This window comes from Salmo salar, chromosome 12 (genome assembly GCF_965601325.2).
Source record: "Salmo salar chromosome 12, fSalSal1, whole genome shotgun sequence".
Classification (NCBI taxonomy): Eukaryota; Metazoa; Chordata; class Actinopteri; order Salmoniformes; family Salmonidae; genus Salmo; species Salmo salar.
In genome coordinates this window covers 10,563,108-10,582,699 of record NC_138302.1, presented here as the reverse complement: position 1 = coordinate 10,582,699, position 19,592 = coordinate 10,563,108, and the positions used below count along the sequence as shown (strand labels likewise).

The 19,592-nt window shown below is 42.1% G+C and overlaps 1 protein-coding gene across 2 annotated transcripts in view; it reads left to right on the top strand.

The window, feature by feature from the left end:
- Positions 1–5,384: 5,384 nt before the first annotated feature.
- The window catches only part of LOC106564131 (uncharacterized), a 31,377-nt gene continuing 17,169 nt past the window's right edge, over positions 5,385–19,592 (top strand). For both annotated transcript variants that reach the window (XM_014130146.3, XM_014130145.3), the window contains exon 1: positions 5,385–5,802. In XM_014130146.3, the coding sequence (XP_013985621.3) occupies positions 5,794–5,802 (9 nt within the window). In that variant the 5' untranslated portion in view covers positions 5,385–5,793. The remainder of the gene's footprint in view (positions 5,803–19,592) is intronic.

Sequence of the window (19,592 nt, the reverse complement as noted above, 5' to 3'; positions counted from 1 at the left end):
GACAATGAGACTGAGATGCGCGTTCACGAGACTACTCCATTTTTTTCCTTTCAGCCTTTGAATGAATACAACGTTGCCCGGTTGGAATATTATCGCTATTTTACGAGAAAAATTGCATAAAAAATGATTTTAAACAGCATTTGACATGTTTCTAAGTACGGTAATGGAATATTTTGAATTTTTTTGTCACGAAATGCGCTCGCGCGTCACCCTTCGGATAGTGACCTGAACGCACGAACAAAACAGAGCTATTTGAATATAACTATGGATTATTTGGAACCAAAACAACATTTGTTGTTGAAGTAGAATGTGTTTGAGAAATTGAAGTTATAGCATTTTTCAGGTATTTGTATTTCGCGCCACGCGATTCAACTGGCTGTTGACTAGGTGGGACGCAAACCTAGCCCAGACAGGTTAAACAGCCTGGAGGTGTGTTTTGGGTCATTGTCCTGTTGAAAAACAAATAAGAGCCAGTTTCATCATAGCGCTTGATGGTTTTTGCGACTGCATTTGAAGAAACATTCAAAGTTATTTACATTTTACAGATTGACTGACCTTCGTGTCTTAAAGTAATGATGGACTGTCGTTTCACTTTGCTTAATTGAGCTGTTCTTGCCATAATATGTACTTGGTCTTTTACCAAATAGGGCTATATTCTGTATACCACCCCTACCTTGTCACAACACAACTGATTGTCTCAAACACATTAAGGAAAGAAATTCCACAAATTAACTTTTAACAAGGCACACATGTTAATTGAAATGCATTCCAGGTGACCAGTGGTGGAAAAAAGTACTAAATTGTCATATGAGTAAAAGTAAAGATACCTTAATAGAAAATGACTCAAGTAAAGGTCTACAAGTATTTGATTTTAAATATACTTAAGTATCAAAAGTATAAATAATTTCAACTTCCTTGTATTAAGCAAACCAGATGGGACAATTTTCTTTTTTTGTTTGTTTTATTTACAGATAGCCAGGGGCACGCTCCAACACTCAGACATAATTTACAAACGAAGCATTTGTGTTTAGTTATTCCGCCAGATCAGAGGCAGTAGGGATGACCAGGGATGTTCTCTTGATAAGTGTGTGAATTAGACCATTTTCCTGTCCTGCTAAGCATTCAAAATGTAACTAGTACTTTAGGGTGTCAGGGAAAATGTATAGGAAGTACTTTACACCAGTGCAGGTGACTACCTCATGAAGCTGGTTGAGAGAATGCCAAAAGTGTGCAAAGCTGTCATCAAGGCAAAGGGTGGCTATTTTGATTTAACACTTTTTTTTATTACTACATGATTCCATGTGTTATTTCATAGTTTTGATGTCTTCACTATTATTCTACAATGTGGAAAATAGAAAAATAAAGAAAAACCCTTGAATGAGTAGGTGTGTCCAAACTTTTGACTGGTACTGCATAATAAAATGTATGTGTTTTCGTATGAATGTACTTACCATATCGGTTTTCAAGTTATTTGATGCCCAAGAAGGAGCACGAAGCCGAAAAGTTACTTTTCATTAGAACTACACACATAAACTACAACTCCCAACAGAAGTATATGTCTATCTTTTGAGAGTTTGCAGCAGGGGAGAACAAACTGCCTTCTCTCACTTAGGATATCAAGGCCGACCGGGGTACTGAGGCAATGTTTTCAGAAAGTTGGATTCCCCCATTATAATCAATGGGAGTATGGCAAACTTCATGGTCAATATTCGTTGATATCATAATTTTTTCGTTACACAATGTGACCAATACTTGCTTCTTTTTCACCAGAAGTATGTCCTTGAACCGATTATTTTAAAATCACACACATTAGAAGTTATAAGGATAATTTGCAGCCTGCAGTGACCCAGTCGGCCTTCAACTTGAGATACTCAATAAAAGGGAGCAGCACTGAGCTAGCCTGCAACGTCACTTCCTGGAGTAGCTCAAACTGCATGTGATGTTTCAGTTCCTGAAGTAGCTCAAACTGCATGTGATGTTTCAGTTCCTGGAGTAGCTCAAACTGCATGTGATGTTTCAGTTCCTGGAGTAGCTCAAACTGCATGTGATGTTTCAGTTCCTGGAGTAGCTCAAACTGCATGTGATGTTTCAGTTCCTGGAGTAGCTCAAACTGCATGTGATGTTTCAGTTCCTGGAGTAGTTCAAACTGCATGTGATGTTTCACTTCCTGGAGTAGCTCAAACTGCATGTGATGTTTCAGTTCCTGGAGTAGCTCAAACTGCATGTGATGTTTCAGTTCCTGGAGTAGCTCAAACTGCATGTGCTGTTTCCAAAAACTCCTCCATGTAGCAAGATGGCGACATGCTGAAATGACACTTCCTGATCTTCAAACGCGCCGCTGAGAATTCACATAGGAAACAATCGGGTGACGCCATTGATGGCTGGGTCCTTATTTTATACAGTCTGGTTTGCAGGTCTACAAAAAACTACTGTCTGGAAAGGTTCAGTCAAAAACCCAGCATAATCTTCTTACCCCGCTCCAGCATGGTAACAAGGCTGCAGAGTTGTAGTTCAAATTTTCTAACTTTAGGAGATATTTAGGGTATTAGTTTCTGAGCGTCAAATATTTTGATAAAAGGCAACGGTTATGAGCAAATGTTTATATCTTAAATGACCGCGTTTTCATGAATTTGATCATATAATCTTGAAGCCCATTCAAGAGATTATGGGACACGACCCAGAAGTAACGTGGAAGTGGCCATCACCAGAGGAAAAGAAAGGAGTGTCCAACTCGGCGGAAAATCTTTCTCCCTCCAGCAGGTGGCGTTGTTTTGCCCACCAAGCAAGGAGTTTTATATGGAGGCCAAAGAGTGTCGGATTTGTTCAACAACAAAACATTATTTGCTACATGAGGTTTATTTGATCTAATAGGCGTTTCGTAACGCTTAACCTGTTATGGCTAGGGGGCAGTATTTTCACGGCCGGATAAAAAACGTACCCGATTTTAATCTGATTATTACTCCTGCCCAGAAACTACAATATGCATATAATTATTAGCTTTGGATAGACAACACTCCAAAGTTTCTAAAACTGTTTGAATGGTGTCTGTGAGTATAACAGAACTCATTTGGCAGGCCAAAACCTGAGAAGATTCTGTACAGGAAGTACCCTGTCTGCCCATTTCTTGGCCTTCTTGAATATCTCTATCCAAAACAGGGGATCTCTGCTGTTACGTGACACTTCCTACGGCTCCCATGGGCTCTCAGAAGGCGGCAAAAAGATGAATCGTGGCTTTGCAGGCTCTGGCTGAAAAACATTAGCGCGTTTGGATAGTGGCCGGTCAGAGTACTATAAAACTGAGGCGCGTGCACGAGTCGACTCCATGTTTACTTTCTTTCTCTTTGAACGAAAACCACCACTCCCGGTCGGAATATTATCGCTTTTTTACGAGAAAAATTGCATAAAAATTGATTTTAAACAGCGGTTGACATGCTTCGAAGTACGGTAATGGAATATTTAGACATTTTTTGTCACGAAACGCGTCGGGCGCGTAACCCTTCGTCACCCTTGGATAGTGTCTTGAACGCACGAACAAAACGCCGCTATTTGGATATAACTATGGATTATTTTGAACCAAACCAACATTTGTTATTGAAGTAGCAGTCCTGGGAGTGCATTCTGACGAAGAACACCAAAGGTAATCAAACTTTTCTAATAGTAAATCGGATTTTGGTGAAGGCTAAACTTGCTGGGTGTCAAAATAGCTAGCCAGGTTGGCCGGGCTATGTACTCAGAATATTGCAAAATGTGCTTTCACCGAAAAGCTATTTTAAAATCGGACACCTCGATTGCACAAAGGAGTTCTGTATCTATAATTCTTAAAATAATTGTTATGTTTTTTGTGAATGTTTATCGTGAGTAATTTAGTAAATTCACCGGAAATGTTCGGCGGGAATGCTAGTTCTGAACGTCACATGCTTATGTAAAAAGCTGGCTTTTTATATAAATATGAACTTGATTGAACAAAACATGCATGTATTGTATAACATAATGTCCTAGGCGTGTCATCTGATGAAGATCATCAAAGGTTAGTGCTGCATTTAGCTGTGGTTTTGTTTTTTTGTGACATTATATGCTAGCTTGAAAAATGGGTGTCTGATTATTTCTGGCTGGGTACTCTGCTGACATAATCTAATGTTTTGCTTTCGCTGTAAAGCCTTTTTGAAATCGGACAGTGTGGTTAGATAAAGGAGAGTCTTGTCTTTAAAATGGTGTAAAATAGTCATATGTTTGAAAAATTGAAGTTTTTGTATTTTTGAGGAATTTGTAATTCGCGCCACGCCTATCATTGGATATTGGAGCAGGTGTTCCGCTAGCGGAACGTCTAGATGTAAGAGGTTTAAGTTGTTGCGAGTTGTTAGGACACGTTACATCCCCGCAACTTTAAGAAAAAAAACACTATAAATCCGCGTTGTCTCAAGATGGCTATGCATATTCATGAAATGGGGCATAGCATCTCTCCCCATTGAATAACGGCGGTTGACGTCAACAACCCTCATTGAATATTCAGAACTGGATTACAATAATGAGATGTATCCACCAATCCAAAGAAAGGATAGACCGAAGCTTGACAGCCCGCGGTGCCGCTTTTGTGGACAACGAATCCCAACAGAGAGACATGTACTGTATCCTGTCAGTATATCCATAATCTTTGCTGTCGCTTTCACAGCAATTTCAATCCAGGAAGTAAATTCTAAGGCCCACCCACCAAAACAGGCTTCAGAAAATGTGTTTCATGGTCCAGGAAGCGGAACCGAAAAATTAAGACCATTAATTGATAATTGTATTAAGACTAAGAATTTGTGATCTACAACTTGTAAAAGTTGTTACTACTCGTTGCTTTTCTCCACTAGCGTTGCGTGAGAAGGGTTGGCTAAACCTCGCCAGAAGTATATTACTGGGATTTACAATACACTACTAATAATAATTTATTAAACTTCTATAGGGTTTTTCATAGAATCCCAAAACGCTTCAAAAACAACAACAACAAACTTGACAAGCAATATATCATGACAGGTCGACGAATATCGGCCAAGTCTTTGAACGCTGCATCCTCCGAAGAGGAGAGGGTCAGTTGATGGTTTGAACGGAGGGAGTGGTCAGAGGACGGTAAATGACGGTGATGGAATCCGCTGATAATCTTGTCGAGGGCAAGTCAGGGAAGCAGCCTGAGTCATGTAGCCACTGGACATCTCCTCTTCCACTCTGTGTATTACCCATTTAGGTGATGCCTCAGGAGCAGTCAACTCAGTATTATTATAATAACATTATTTGGATTAAGAAATTAAAATATACATTTTGTAAAACACCACTGCAGTGTGCTCCTGAACTGGTGGTGGCGGTATAGAGTCCACAACAGAAGATAATCCGGTCCGGAAATTAGACCGGAAGCAGAAAGACACTGATGTAGCTAGCCAGAAGCCTGGATTAGCTGTTCACGTAATTTTGTGGAAAATTCGTAAAATATCACAATGATATGGTTGAAAGATATGCTGTGACGTTGCCAAACTCGAACTGTAAACACGGAGCAGGCAATATTTCCAACGACTATTTTTATAATCGGGTTTAGCAAAGCAGTTAGCTAGCTTCCTGCTTGCTGTTACCCTAGCTAGCTAACCTTTGTCAAATTGTAATGGCAAGTGCTACTAGTAGCCAGGCTATTTAATTCGCTAGCTAACGCTCGGACCTCGTGGTGAACATTTAATTTCAGAGGAAGGACGTGGACGATTTCAGAAATTCATTTTCCGCTACAGCATTTAGCTACCTGCTTCAACAATTCCTGAAGGATTCAAGATGGATGAGGTGAGAACCATGACTTTGGTTGCTAGCAAACGAAACGTTCTCTAGCTAGCTAGTTGCGTCCCGTTTCTCCACCCTTTTCCCAAAGTGTGCACTCCCAGATTTAAAACAAGCATCGGATTGGTGTTAGCACAGTAGTAGTGGCTAGATGGAGATAGCTAGCGTTAGCTATCAGTAGCGGGGATTGATCTTGTGTAATCCAAATACACGTCGGCAGTATAGTAGCTAGCCTTTAGCATTCTCCACTCTTCTCCCGACATCTACTTGGTTTACACACGAACACGACCATTCCCCGCTGAGCTATTAGTTCTTTTTGAGGTCGGTTCGATTCAGAAAAATAAACTCTTTTCGGTTTCGATTATTGGGGTTGAATGCACAGGATTTTACTAATAATTAAAGTCCCATGATGGTAGTGAATGCCAGTTACAGCGTTTCACCTATTAAGCATTCATTTACTCTAATAAAATATGTCAGTTGTGTATATTACATGTTTTATTTTATGTCTTTCATTTCATGCCAAGTGATCTTATCAGAGCTGCTGCCCGACAATCACTATTTTGTAGTATTTAAAGTAAATAGGGAAAGGGGGTTACCTAGTCAGTTGTACAACTGAATGCCTTCACTGAAATGTGTCTTCTACATTTAACCCAACCCCTCTGAATCAGAGAGGTGCAGGGGGCTGCCTTAATCAACATCCACCATGTCAGGGTAGAAAGACAGATTTTTACCTTGTCAACTCAGGGATTCGATTCAGCAATCTTTCGGTTACTGGCCCAAAGCTCTAACCACAAGGCTACCTGCCTCCCCAAGCAACTATCAATCACTTAGATCATGCATTTTCAGGTAGAGAGAGCTCTCAAATCTTGCTGTAGCAGGCATAAAAGAAACACAGACCAGACAAATGGATGCACAATAGATTATGGTCATTGTAGTTTAGTGCATAAAATGTGGTAATTATGTAGAATATTAGCTTGTTGGAAACGACAACCCCCTACTACATCTCACAGTTCAGGCTGGATCTGGTGTATCTAGAGAAACTGCACGGTGCTCATTGAGCTCACAGAAAGAAATGAAACGTTGGTCCATTAGTTGTTTTAAAAATGAAGAATAACAGACATTTTGGTGAATTGCTCAGTACTAGTGGAATGCCTTGTTATTGGCGTTGGTTGGTCTACAGATCTCTCCCTGACCTAGCTAGGTTACTAAACTCAACTCCATGGTGAAGGAAGTTTCTGAAGAACTCCACCAATGGAGTTGAGCAGAGACCGGGCTTTGTGGAATTCAGCTCCCATGCCCTGAACCAGATCTAACTGGTCTCTGATTGTGTTGGTGGGGGAATAGAGATGTCTAAAGATTGCAGCGTCGTTGTATCTGTCTCATTAAGGCGTCTCTGAGCGCACGGGCAGCGCCATTGAGGCCATCTCCATTTTGAATTAGTCAATTTACTGCTACTTCTATGAGTTGGTAAACAAACTGAAAGGGTGCATACTGCCACCTGGCGCGTGTTATTTGAACAGACATGACGCCACGGTTGGCCTGCAGTTATGGTATGTTTGCTAATGAGTATAATTAATTGGCAGGTCCTTCCTGCCTACCTGGATATAATTATGTGATCCTTCTTTAAACCATAGGAAGTCCCACCCAGTTGACTACTTTCAAATTGTAAAATCAATCAAATGTATTTATAAAGCCATTTTTACATCGGCTGATGTCGCAAAGTGCTGTACAGAAACCCAGCCTAAAACCCCAAACAGCAAGCAATGCAGATGTAGAAGCACAGTGGCTAGGAAAACTCCCTAGAAAGGCAGGAACCACGGAAGAAACGTGGAGAGGAACCAGGCTATGAGGGGTGGCCAGTCCTCTTCTGGCTGTGCCGGGTGGAGATTATAACAGTACATGGCTAAGATGTTCAAACGTTCATAGATGACCAGCAGGGTCAAATAATAATAATCACAGTGGTTGTAGAGGGTGCAACAGGTCAGCACCTCAGGAGTAAATGTCAGTTGGCTTTTCAGAGAGGTCCCCAGAGAGAAGAAATTGAGTGAGAATTAGAGGGAGCGTGCTTAAATTCACACAGGACACTGGATAAGACAAGAGAATTACACCAGACTGACCCTAGTCTCTCAGCACGTAGACTATTACAGCATAAATACTGTAGGCTGAGACAGGAGCGATCGGGAGACACTGTGGCCCTGTCCGACAATACCCCCCAGACAGGGCCAACCAGGCAGGATATAACCCCACCCACTTTGCCAAAGCACAGCCCCCACACCACTAGATATCTTCAACCACCAACTTACCACCCTGAGACAAGGCTGAGTATAGCCCACGAAGATCTGCCCCATGGCACAAACCCGAGGGGGGGGGGGGGCAACCTGGACGGGAAGAACACGTCAGTGACTCAATCCACTCAAGTGACGCACCCTTCCTAGGGACGACATGGAAGAGCGCCAGTGACTCAGCCCCCGTAATAGTGTAAGAGGCAGACAATCCCAGTGGAGAGAAGGGAACCGGCCAGGCAGAGACAGCAAGGGCGGTTCGTGGCTCCAGAGCCTTTCCGTTCACCTTCACACTCCTGGGCCAGACTACACTCAATCATAGGACCTACTGAAGAGATGAGTCTTCAGTAAAGACTTAAAGGTTGAGACTGAGTCTGCGTCTCTCACATGGGTAGGAGGACCATTCCATAAAAATTGAGCTCTATAGGAGAAAGCCCAGCTGTTCTAGGGACAATAAGAAATATAAATTCTAGGGACAATAAGGAGTCCTGCGTCTTGTGACCGTAGCGTACGTGTAGGTATGTACCGCAGGACCAAATCAGAAAGATAGGTAGGAGCAAGCCCATGTAATGCTTTATCCGGGTAGCCAGAAAGTAGAGCATTGCAGTAGTCTAGTCTAGAAGTGACAGAAGCATGGATACATTTTTCTGCATAAGTTTTGGACAGAAAGTTTCTGATTTTTGCAAAGTTACGTAGATGGAAAAAGCTGTCCTTGAAACAGTCTTGATATGTTAGTCAAAAGAGAGATCAGGGTCCAGAGTAACGCAGAGGTCCTTCAGTTTTATTTGAGACGACTGTACAACCATCAAGATTAATTGTCAGATTCAACAGAAGATCTTTTTGTTTCTTGGGACCTAGAACAAGCATCTCTGTGTTGTCCGAGTTTAAAAGTAGAAAGTTTGCAGCCGTCCACTTCCTTATGTCTGAAACACAGGCTTCCAGCGAGGGCAATTTTGGGGCTTCACCATGTTTCATCTAAATGTACAGCTGTGTGTCATCCGCATAGCAGTGAAAGTTAACATTGTTTCCGAATGACATCGCCAAGAGGTAAAATATATAGTGGTCCTAAATGGAACCTTAAGGAACACCGAAATTTACAGTTGATTTGTCAGAGGACAAACCATTCACAGAGACAAACTGATATCTTTCTGACAGATAAGATCTAAACCAGGCCAGAATTTTTCCGTGGAGACCAATTTGGGTTTCCGATCTCTCCAAAAGAATGTGGTGATCGATAGGATGATCGACAAGCAGTCTTCGATACTGCACGGTACTGTCTTTCCAAGCTAATCGGAAGACTTCCAGTTTGGTGTAGCGCCATTTCCGTTCCAATTATCTGCGAACTTGCTTCAGGGCTCTGGTATTTTTTGTATACCAGGCAGCTAGTTTCTTATGACAAATGTTTTTTGTTTTTAGGTGTGCCTAGGGTATTACGCAAGGTTACATTTAGTTCCTCAGGTGGATAACTGATTTTTGTACTCTGACATCCTTGGGTAGGTGGAGGGAGTCTGGAAGGGCATCTAGGAATCTGGGTTGTCTGAGAATTTATAGCACGGCTTTTAATGATCCTTGGTTGGGGTCTGAGCAGATTATTTGTTGCGATTGCAAAATGTAATAAAATGGTGGTCCGATAGTCCAGGATTATGAGAAAAAAACATTAAGATCCATAACATTTATTCCACTGGACAAAACTAGGTCCAGACTATGACTATGGCAGTGAGTAGGTCCAGAGACATGTTGGACAAAACCCACTGAGTCGATGATGACTCCGAAAGCCTTTTGGAGTGGGTCTGTGGACTTTTCCATATGAATATTAAAGTCAGACAGTTTACTTTGGGAACGCTTTTCATCCAGACGTCAAAATACTGCCCCCTAGCCCAAAGAGGTTAATGCGTCAGGATGCGTCGATTCGGCTGGCGCCTACCTCGGCTAACCAACGACTCACATACTCCCTTTAAAAGACCTAAACTTGAAAAACGAGAAAAAAGCGGCACTAGTACTGTTTGTCCATTTTTAGACGCTGTAGCCAATATACACTTACTCAAAATAGTCCAAATTAATCTAAGATGACTCAAGAAATATGTCATAAATTGACGTTTTTGCCGAAGAGATCTTAGTCGTGCAAAAATTAGATGTTTGGTGTACTTTCGGTTATTTTAAAACAAAATCCTCTCCGAAATATCGCAATTTTTGAAACAAGCCATAGAAAGTTGGTTGCAATTTCAGTTTAATACACCAGAAAAGACAGAAGAAATAACACAACACATTTTATGGTTAAACTCAAATATACTAATTGATTAAAGAAATAAAATAAAAAAGTATTTTTTTTTGAAAAGGTATAATCTTTGTAAATTATATCATACGTAGGACTGGTGGAGTTATGTCACACATGCAGCTAGAGGTGAAACGGTATGAAAACTCCGTATCACGATTATAGTGACCAAAATTATCACGGTTATCAGGATTGTCAGTATTATCAGGGTATTGTTAAGATGGGCTGGACATTTTCAAAAATGACTGATACACTGAAATAATTTCAAGTTTTATACTGAAAACCAACAAACAACAAATAAAATTAGCAGCACTATGCACTTTTTTGTGTGCATAAACATTAAAATAATATCATTAACATTAAAGATGGCACCATGTGGCCATGAAAAGTCAGTTTCCTTATGTAAGCAAATCAAATGTGCATATAAAAGCAACAAGTAAAGCAATGTGCATGTAAGAACAATACAACCATATGTAAACACAGCCAATGTGCAGGTGTTGACATTAAAATAACACAATATGTAAACAAATCAAATGAACAGCACTGATTGTATGTCCGTTCTCTCCTTCATAAAGAAACAAGGTGCTGCTGGTCTAACATCCTATATGTATGTTCTCTCCTTCATAAAGAAGCAATGTGCTGCTGGCCTAACATCCTGTATGTCCGTTCTCTCCTTCATAAAGAAACAATGTGCTGCTGGCCTAACATCCTGTATGTATGTTCTCTCCTTCATAAAGAAACAAGGTGCTGCTGGCCTAACATCCTGTATGTATGTTCTCTCCTTCATAAAGAAACAAGGTGCTGCTGGCCTAACATCCTGTATGTATGTTCTCTCCTTCATAAAGAAACAAGGTGCTGCTGGTCTAACATCCTGTATGTATGTTCTCTCCTTCATAAAGAAACAAGGTGCTGCTGGTCTAACATCCTGTATGTATGTTCTCTCCTTCATAAAGAAACAAGGTGCTGCTGGCCTAACATCCTGTATGTATGTTCTCTCCTTCATAAAGAAACAAGGTGCTGCTGGCCTAACATCCTGTATGTATGTTCTCTCCTTCATAAAGAAACAAGGTGCTGCTGGCCTAACATCCTGTATGTATGTTCTCTCCTTCATAAAGAAACAAGGTGCTGCTGGCCTAACATCCTGTATGTATGTTCTCTCCTTCATAAAGAAACAATGTGCTGCTGGTCTAACATCCTGTATGTATGTTCTCTCCTTCATAAAGAAACAAGGTGCTGCTGGCCTAACATCCTGTATGTATGCATCTTTGTTCACTTGAGATTTAAATGAAAAAATGTCAGCATATTTACTTTGTCTGGTTTTAAGTAGTGATCTGCGAGGGGAGACAATGTGCCCGCTGGCACTGAACACTCTCTGATGGCACACTTGGTTGTTGGGGTGCACAAAAGCTACCTGGCAACCTTGGCAAGGCGAGGCAGCTCTGATACATGGCCCCTCCACAACACCAGTGGATCCTCTTCTGTTGTAATGGGTGGGGCCCCTCCACAACACCAGTGGATCCTCTTCTGCTGTAATGGATGGGGCCCCTCACCACACCAGTGGATCCTCTTCTGCTGGAATGGATGGGGCCCCTCCACCACACCAGTGGATCCTCTTCTGCTGGACTGGGTGGGGCCCCTCCACCACACCAGTGGATCCTCTTCTGCTGTAATGGTTGGGGCCCCTCACCACACCAGTGGCTCCTCTTCTGCTGTAATGGGTGGCAGAGACAGGTAGACCTTGATCTCTTCTTTCACTCTGTCTTCTGAGGAGGTCGGAATCTGACCCTCTTCACCTCTCTGCTGCCTTGTTGAGGTAATCCTTCTCAGCAACTCAGCCAGGCCTTTCCCCTCCGATGCTGCTGTGTTGGTGGTGGAGGTGCTGCTGGTGCTTTGTGGTTGTTCCCCGACTTGTGCAGTTGCCAGCTTCAAGGCCTCCTGGACACAGCTGTCCTTTTGCAGCCTCAGCCTCATCTATAAAGCTCCTTTTGAAGCATGGGTCAATGAAACAAGGCATGTGCATGACTCTTTGCCTTCTCGGTGTATCTGTTAAGGTCTTCTCTTATTTCCCTTTTCATCTCCTTGGTCAGGGATGGCTCCGTATCCTTTTCCACCAGAACATCACGGGTGATGTGGTCCAGGACAGGCTTGATGACTGACAGTGTCACTCTTGTCTCTGAGGCAATTGCATCTGTAAACTTGCTCAGAGGTTCAAGAAGCTGGCACAGTTGCTCCATGACACTTATGTCGGCATCCTTGGGCATCAGATGCCATGTTCCTCTTTCTCCAGCCAGTGTCGCACAGACCGGCTGCTGTTGGCTGAGGAAACGCTCAAGCATCTTGTGTGTAGATCCCCATCGGGTCACCACATCATGGATCAGAGCCTTCTGTGGCCTGTTGAGGGCAGCTTGCTTTTCTCTCAGTTCTCTCCTTCTCTTCCAGCTCCGTGAGAAGCCTTGGACCAGATGACGACAGGCCTTGACTGCTGTGTCAACTCTCTGAATTTTCAGAGCCTTTGAGATGGCCAGGTTCAAATGATGGCCAAAGCACCCAAGCCACAGATCTGGGAACTCTTCAAAAGCCTTGATCATGTTCGTTGCATTGTCTGGTTATGCAGACCAGATCTTTCTTGTTGATTCCCCCACTTTTCCAGCATATTCTCAAAAAACTGTGATTTTTTGTGAGCTGAGTGATCTTCTGGGAAGAATTGTTTCCAGGCAGTTTGATTCCTGTTGCCAGTCTGGGGTGAGGTAATGGATAGTGAAGCTGATGTAGGGTTGACCACCTCCGCTTTCACTGGTCCAGAGGTCAGTAGTTGCAGCGAACCATGTGCCTTGTTGCATGTTCTTCAGACAAGGTGACCATCTTCGATTAAGTTTCCTTCAGTGGTCTTGTAAAACCCAAAATACAACCGCAGTTCAGATTTGGTCCTCTTAGAAGGCTGAAAAATCTCCCAAGCCTTCCGCCAGGTTTTCAAACCAAACCCACGTTGCATGCTGCGCCTGCATCAGACTGTTGACAACTTTGGTTGATGTTGGACGGTATTTACCATGAGTTTTTCAAACCGCGGTAATCAAACACGGTTTTAATGATAATATACATTTGAAACGATAATACTAACCTTCGGGCATTTTTCCATGGTTTATCGTAAACCGGTAACCGTTTTATCCCTACATGCTGCTAACAAAAATATATGGCAATGTCTGCTCTACCCAAAATCACAACCAAATAATTGTAGCATTACCGCAACAATGGAAGAGGCAAGTGGAAGGGGGATTAGTAAGGAACTTATCTGTCGGCCCTGCATTAAAGAACTTAAATGGTTAAAGAAAATTGTAGTAAATAAAGTATACCAGTTTCATTTAAGGACCAAAAATTGACAGCTGTGCCATGTAGATTGCAAAATAGTTGGGAAGAGATTTTTGATGTACCAATTCCATAGCACATGGTTTATGAACTGAAACGCAAAACGACGTTAGATTCAAAACTTTACATTTTTCAATTTAAATTATTATACAGAATTCTTGCAACCAATAGAATGTTAAAGTGCATTCGGCAAGTATTCAGACCGCTGGACCTTTTCCACATTTTGTTACATTACAGCCTTATTTTAAAATGTATGAAATCATTTTTTCCCCTCATCAATCTACACAAAATATCCCATAATGACAAAGCAAAAACAAGTTTTTCAAAATGTTTGCTAAATTATTAAAAATACAACCATCCCAGCTGTGCAGATTTTGAGACGGAGACAAAATCATTAGATCATTTGTTTTGGTACTGTCCATATGTAGCTTGTTTTTGGTCACAGGTTCAGGAATGGCTGAAGAATTGCAACATTTACCTGGAGCTAACTCTGCAAATAGCATTGCTGGGTGATTTGAAAAGTCATAGTCAATTGATCAATAATATAATAATACTTTTAACAAAAATGTTTCTTTAATTTACAATCTGTAACTATGAGAATATAAAGGTTTAGAACTTTTGTGAAACAACACAGTTGAAAAATATATAGCGAATAGAAATCAAAAACTGGATGGTGTTAAGAGATAGATGGGAGGGGTTGAGCTGAAGGGTGGGATGAAAAACAAGACAACTAATGTAAGATATACTGTCAAATGTATATACCATGTATAAGCTGGAAGTGGAAGCCTAAGTGTTGTCCATTAGTTTACTCCAATTAGGGGAGGGGTGGTAGCGTTAGGGGAGGAGTGGCAGGGGAGGAGTGGCAGGGTTAGGAGAGGGGTGGTAGGGTTAGGGGAGGGGTGGTAGGGTTAGGAGAGGGCTGGTAGGGTTAGGGGAGGGGTGGTAGTGTTAGGAGAGGGGTGGCAGTGTTAGGAGAGGGGTGGCAGTGTTAGGGGAGGGGTGGCAGGGTTAGGAGAGGGGTGGTAGGGTTAGGAGAGGGGTGGCAGGGTTAGGAGAGGGGTGGCAGGGTTAGGGGAGGGGTGGCAGGGTTAGGGGAGGGGTGGTAGGGTTAGGAGAGGGGTGGTAGTGTTAGGAGAGGGGAGGTAGGGTTAGGAGAGGGGTGGTAGTGTTAGGAGAAAATAGTGAAGGAACATATATATACAAATATACACACACACACAGTACCAGTCAACAGTTTGGAGACACTTACTCATTTTTTTTCTTTATTTTTACTATTTTCTACATTGTAGAATAATAGTGAAGACATCAAAACTATGAAATAACACATGGAGTCACGTAGTAACTAAAAAAAGTGTTAAATAAATCAACATGTTTTAGATTCTTCAAAGTAGCCACCCTTTGCCTTGACAGCTTTGCACACTCTTGGCATTCTCTCAACCAGCTTCACCTGGAATGCTTTTCCAACATTCTTGAAGGAGTTCCCACATATGCTGAGCACTTGTTGGCTGCTTTTCCTTCACTCTGTGGTCCAACTCATCCCAAACCATCTCAATTGGGTTGAGGTCGGATGATTGGGGAGGCCAGGTCATCTGATGCAGCACTCCATCACTCTCCTTCTTGGTCAAATAGCCCTTACACAGCCTAGATTAGTTGGGTCATTGTCCTGTTGGAATAAAACTGATAGTCCCACTAAGCTCAAACCAGATGGGATGGCGTATCGCTGCAGAATGCTGTGGTAGCCATGCTGGTTAAGTGTGCCTTGAATTCTAAATAAATCACCAACAGTGTCACCAGTAAAGCATCCTCACACCATCACACCTCCTCCTCCATGCTTCACGTGGGAACCAGCCATGCAGAGATCACCTGTTCACCTACTCTGCATTTCACAAAGACATGGCGGTTGGAACCAAAAATCTCCAATTTGGACTCCAGACCAAAGGATAGATTTTTACCGGTCTAATGTCCATTGCTCATGTTTGTTGGCCCATGGAAGTCTCTTCTTATTATTGGTGTCTTTTAGTAGTGGGTTCTTTGCAGCAATTCGACCTTGAAGGTCTGATTCACGCAGTCTCCTCTGAACAATTAATGTTGATGTGTCTGTTACTTGAACTCTGTGAAGCATTTATTTGGGCTGTAATTTCTGAGGCAGTTAACTCTAATAAACTTATTATCTGCAGCAGAGGTAATTCTGGGTCTTCCTTTTCCCATGAGAGCCAGTTAAATCATATTAATGCGTTAAGAAGGAAAGAATTTTCCCAAATTAACTTTTAACAAATTGAAATGCATTCCAGGTGACTACCTCATGAAGCTGGTTGAGAGAATGCCTGGAGTGTGCAAAGGGTGGCTCCTTTGAAGAATCTCAAATATGAAATGTATTTACATTTGTTTAACACTTATTTTGGTTACTACATGATTCCATGTGTTATTTCATAGTTTTGATGTCTTCACTATTATTCTACAATGTAGAAAATAGTATAAATAAAGAAACCCTTGAATGAGTAGGTGTGTGTCATCTTTTGACTGGTACTGTGTGCGTATATATATTTACAAAAATATATATATTTACAAAAATATATATATATATATATTTACAAAAAAAAAATATATATATATATTTACAAAACAATATATATATTTACAAAAAAATATGATGGATTGGAAATGCAGACAATTCCATTAATTGAAGCTACAGTCTATCAATATTAAAGCTGATCTACACCCTATAATAACATTGTAACATGTTTGGTGCAGTATTTCTAAATGAAAATATTTCAACCAAGTCCTTACTGTTGTCCAATCACCGACAAAGGGGCGTAGACTTCGGCCACTGAATCAGGCCTAGAGAAAGAAGTGTTGTGCCCGAACAGCCGGGGGAAAATCCCATCATAATATATGCATGACGAACTCTTCCCAACTGTTTCGGCGGAGAAGCATTTAGACAACCCTATATAATATTGCACTAAATCATAGATTTGGCACATCATTGTACATGTTACACATCAGACAGTAGCCTACAATTAGCAAAATAGAAATTGATTGAAGATGATATGTATTTCAATGTGAGTTCTAGACCTATGTAGCCTAGACTCTGAGTCTTTTACTGCAGTCATCTCGGTTTTCATTTGAAGTTTGTTTTTATTCTTCACTTGTTTATAATAGGTGCGAAGTGGATGGCAACTTTGTAGGCCTATTTGAAGTCAATGTTGTTCTGAAGTTACTGGCGGTCAGAGAGACAGATGAACATCTTGATTCTATATTTAGGGGAGATCTATGTATATATATACTGCTCAAAAAAATAAAGGGAACACTTAAACAACACATCCTAGATCTGAATGAAAGAAATAATCTTATTAAATACTTTTTTCTTTGCATAGTTGAATGTGCTGACAACAAAATCACACAAAAATAATCAATGGAAATCCAATTTATCAACCCATGGAGGTCTGGATTTGGAGTCACACTCAAAATTAAAGTGGAAAACCACACTACAGGCTGATCCAACTTTGATGTAATGTCCTTAAAACAAGTCAAAATGAGGCTCAGTAGTGTGTGTGGCCTCCACGTGCTTGTATGACCTCCCTACAACGCATGGGCATGCTCCTGATGAGGTGGCAGATGGTCTCCTGAGAGATCTCCTCCCAGACCTGGACTAAAGCATCCGCCAACTCCTGGACAGTCTGTGGTGCAACGTGGCATTGGTGGATGGAGCGAGACATGATGTCCCAGATGTGCTCAATTGGTTCAGGTCTGGGGAATGGGCGGGCCAGTCCATAGCATCAATGCCTTCCTCTTGCAGGAACTGCTGACACACTCCAGCCACATGAGGTCTAGCATTGTCTTGCATTAGGAGGAACCCAGGGCCAACCGCACCAGCATATGGTCTCACAAGGGGTCTGAGGATCTCATCTCGGTACCGAATGGCAGTCAGGCTACCTCTGGCGAGCACATGGAGGGCTGTGCGGCCCCCCAAAGAAATGCCACCCCACATCATGACTGACCCACCGCCAAACCGGTCATGCTGGAGGATGTTGCAGGCAGCAGAACGTTCTCCACGGCGTCTCCAGACTCTGTCACGTCTGTCACGTGCTCAGTGTGAACCTGCTTTCATCTGTGACGAGCACAGGGCACCAGTGGCGAATTTGCCAATCTTGGTGTTCTCTGGCAAATGCCAAACGTCCTGCACGGTGTTGGGCTGTAAGCACAACCCCCACCTGTGGGCGTCGGGCCCTCATACCTCCCTCATGGAGTCTGTTTCTGACCGTTTGAGTAGACACATGCACATTTGTGGCCTGCTGGAGATCATTTTGCAGGGCTCTGGCAGTGATTCTCCTGCTCCTCCTTGCATAAAGGCAGACGTAGCTGTCCTGCTGCTGGGTTGTTGCCCTCCTACGGCCTCCTCCACGTCTCATGATGTACTGGCCTGTCTCCTGGTAGCGCCTCCATGCTCTGGACACTACGCTGACAGACACAGCAAACCTTCTTGCCACAGCTCGCATTGATGTGCCATCCTGGATGAGCTGCACTACCTGAGCCACTTGTGTGGGTTGTAGACTCCGTCTCATGCTACCACTAGAGTGAAAGCACCGCCAGCATTCAAAAGTGACCAAAACATCAGCCAGGAAGCATAGGAACTGAGAAGTGGTCTGTGGTCACCACCTGCTGAACCACTCCTTTATTGGGGGTGTCTTGCTAATTGCCTATAATTTCCACCTGTTGTCTATTCCATTTGCACAACAGCATGTGAAATGTATTGTCAATCAGTGTTGCTTCCTAAGTGGACAGTATGATTTCACAGAAGTGTGATTGACTTGGAGTTACATTGTGTTGTTTAAGTGTTCCCTTTATTTTTTTGAGCAGTGTATATAAAAAAGCATTAACGACGTACTTAGCTGTTCTGTGAGTGGTCTTAGGCAGTTAGTAAATAAGAAGCATTTTCAAGTGCAACTGAGAAACGGCTCAGAGATTTATTGATGCTCCTAAGAAGGTTCTAGTGACGTATTTAGTCCTACAGTGATGCTCCAGAGCTTTTGTTTAATATCAGCAAGTAGTTTTGAATGTAGTGTTCACGAGCCAAAACGAGGCCCCCCTGAAAATTGTGCACAATTGTGTAATACGTTGTACATAAAAATAAATCAATTCATAATATGATACAAATCCAATTCGTTCAATATGTTACACATTTGTGAGTGCTTAAGATCACGGACTGCATCTTCAAGGCACTGTTGGGAAACTGGGCCCAGGGGGAAAGAACAGTGTTGGCTGTGAAGGGAAAAGAACAGTGTTGGCTGTAATGATGTCTGTGAAGGGAAAAGAACAGTGTTGGCTGTAATGATGTCTGTGAAGGGAAAAGAACAGTGTTGGTTGTAATGATGTCTGTGAAGGGAAAAGAACAGTGTTGGTTGTAATGATGTCTGTGAAGGGAAAAGATCAGTGTTGGCTGTAATGATGTCTGTGAAGGGAAAATAACAGTTGGTTGTTTTACAGTAACGTCTTTCGTTGTAATATCAAAGGGACGTGTTAGTTTCACCATTTTTAAGGATTCCATCTTTATTGTCAGGGCCTGTAGTCATAAAGAGTCTTTATTGTCAGGGCCTGTAGTCATAGAGTCTTTATTGTCAGGGCCTGTAGTCATAAAGAGTCTTTATTGTCAGGGCCTGTAGTCATAAAGAGTCTTTATTGTCAGGGCCTGTAGTCATAAAGAGTATTTATTGTCAGGGCCTGTAGTCATAAAGAGTCTTTATTGTCAGGGCCTGTAGTCATAGAGAGTCTTTATTGTCAGGGCCTGTAGTCATAGAGTCTTTATTGTCAGGGCCTGTAGTCATAAAGAGCCTTTATTGTCAGGGCCTGTAGTCATAAAGAGTCTTTATTGTCAGGGCCTG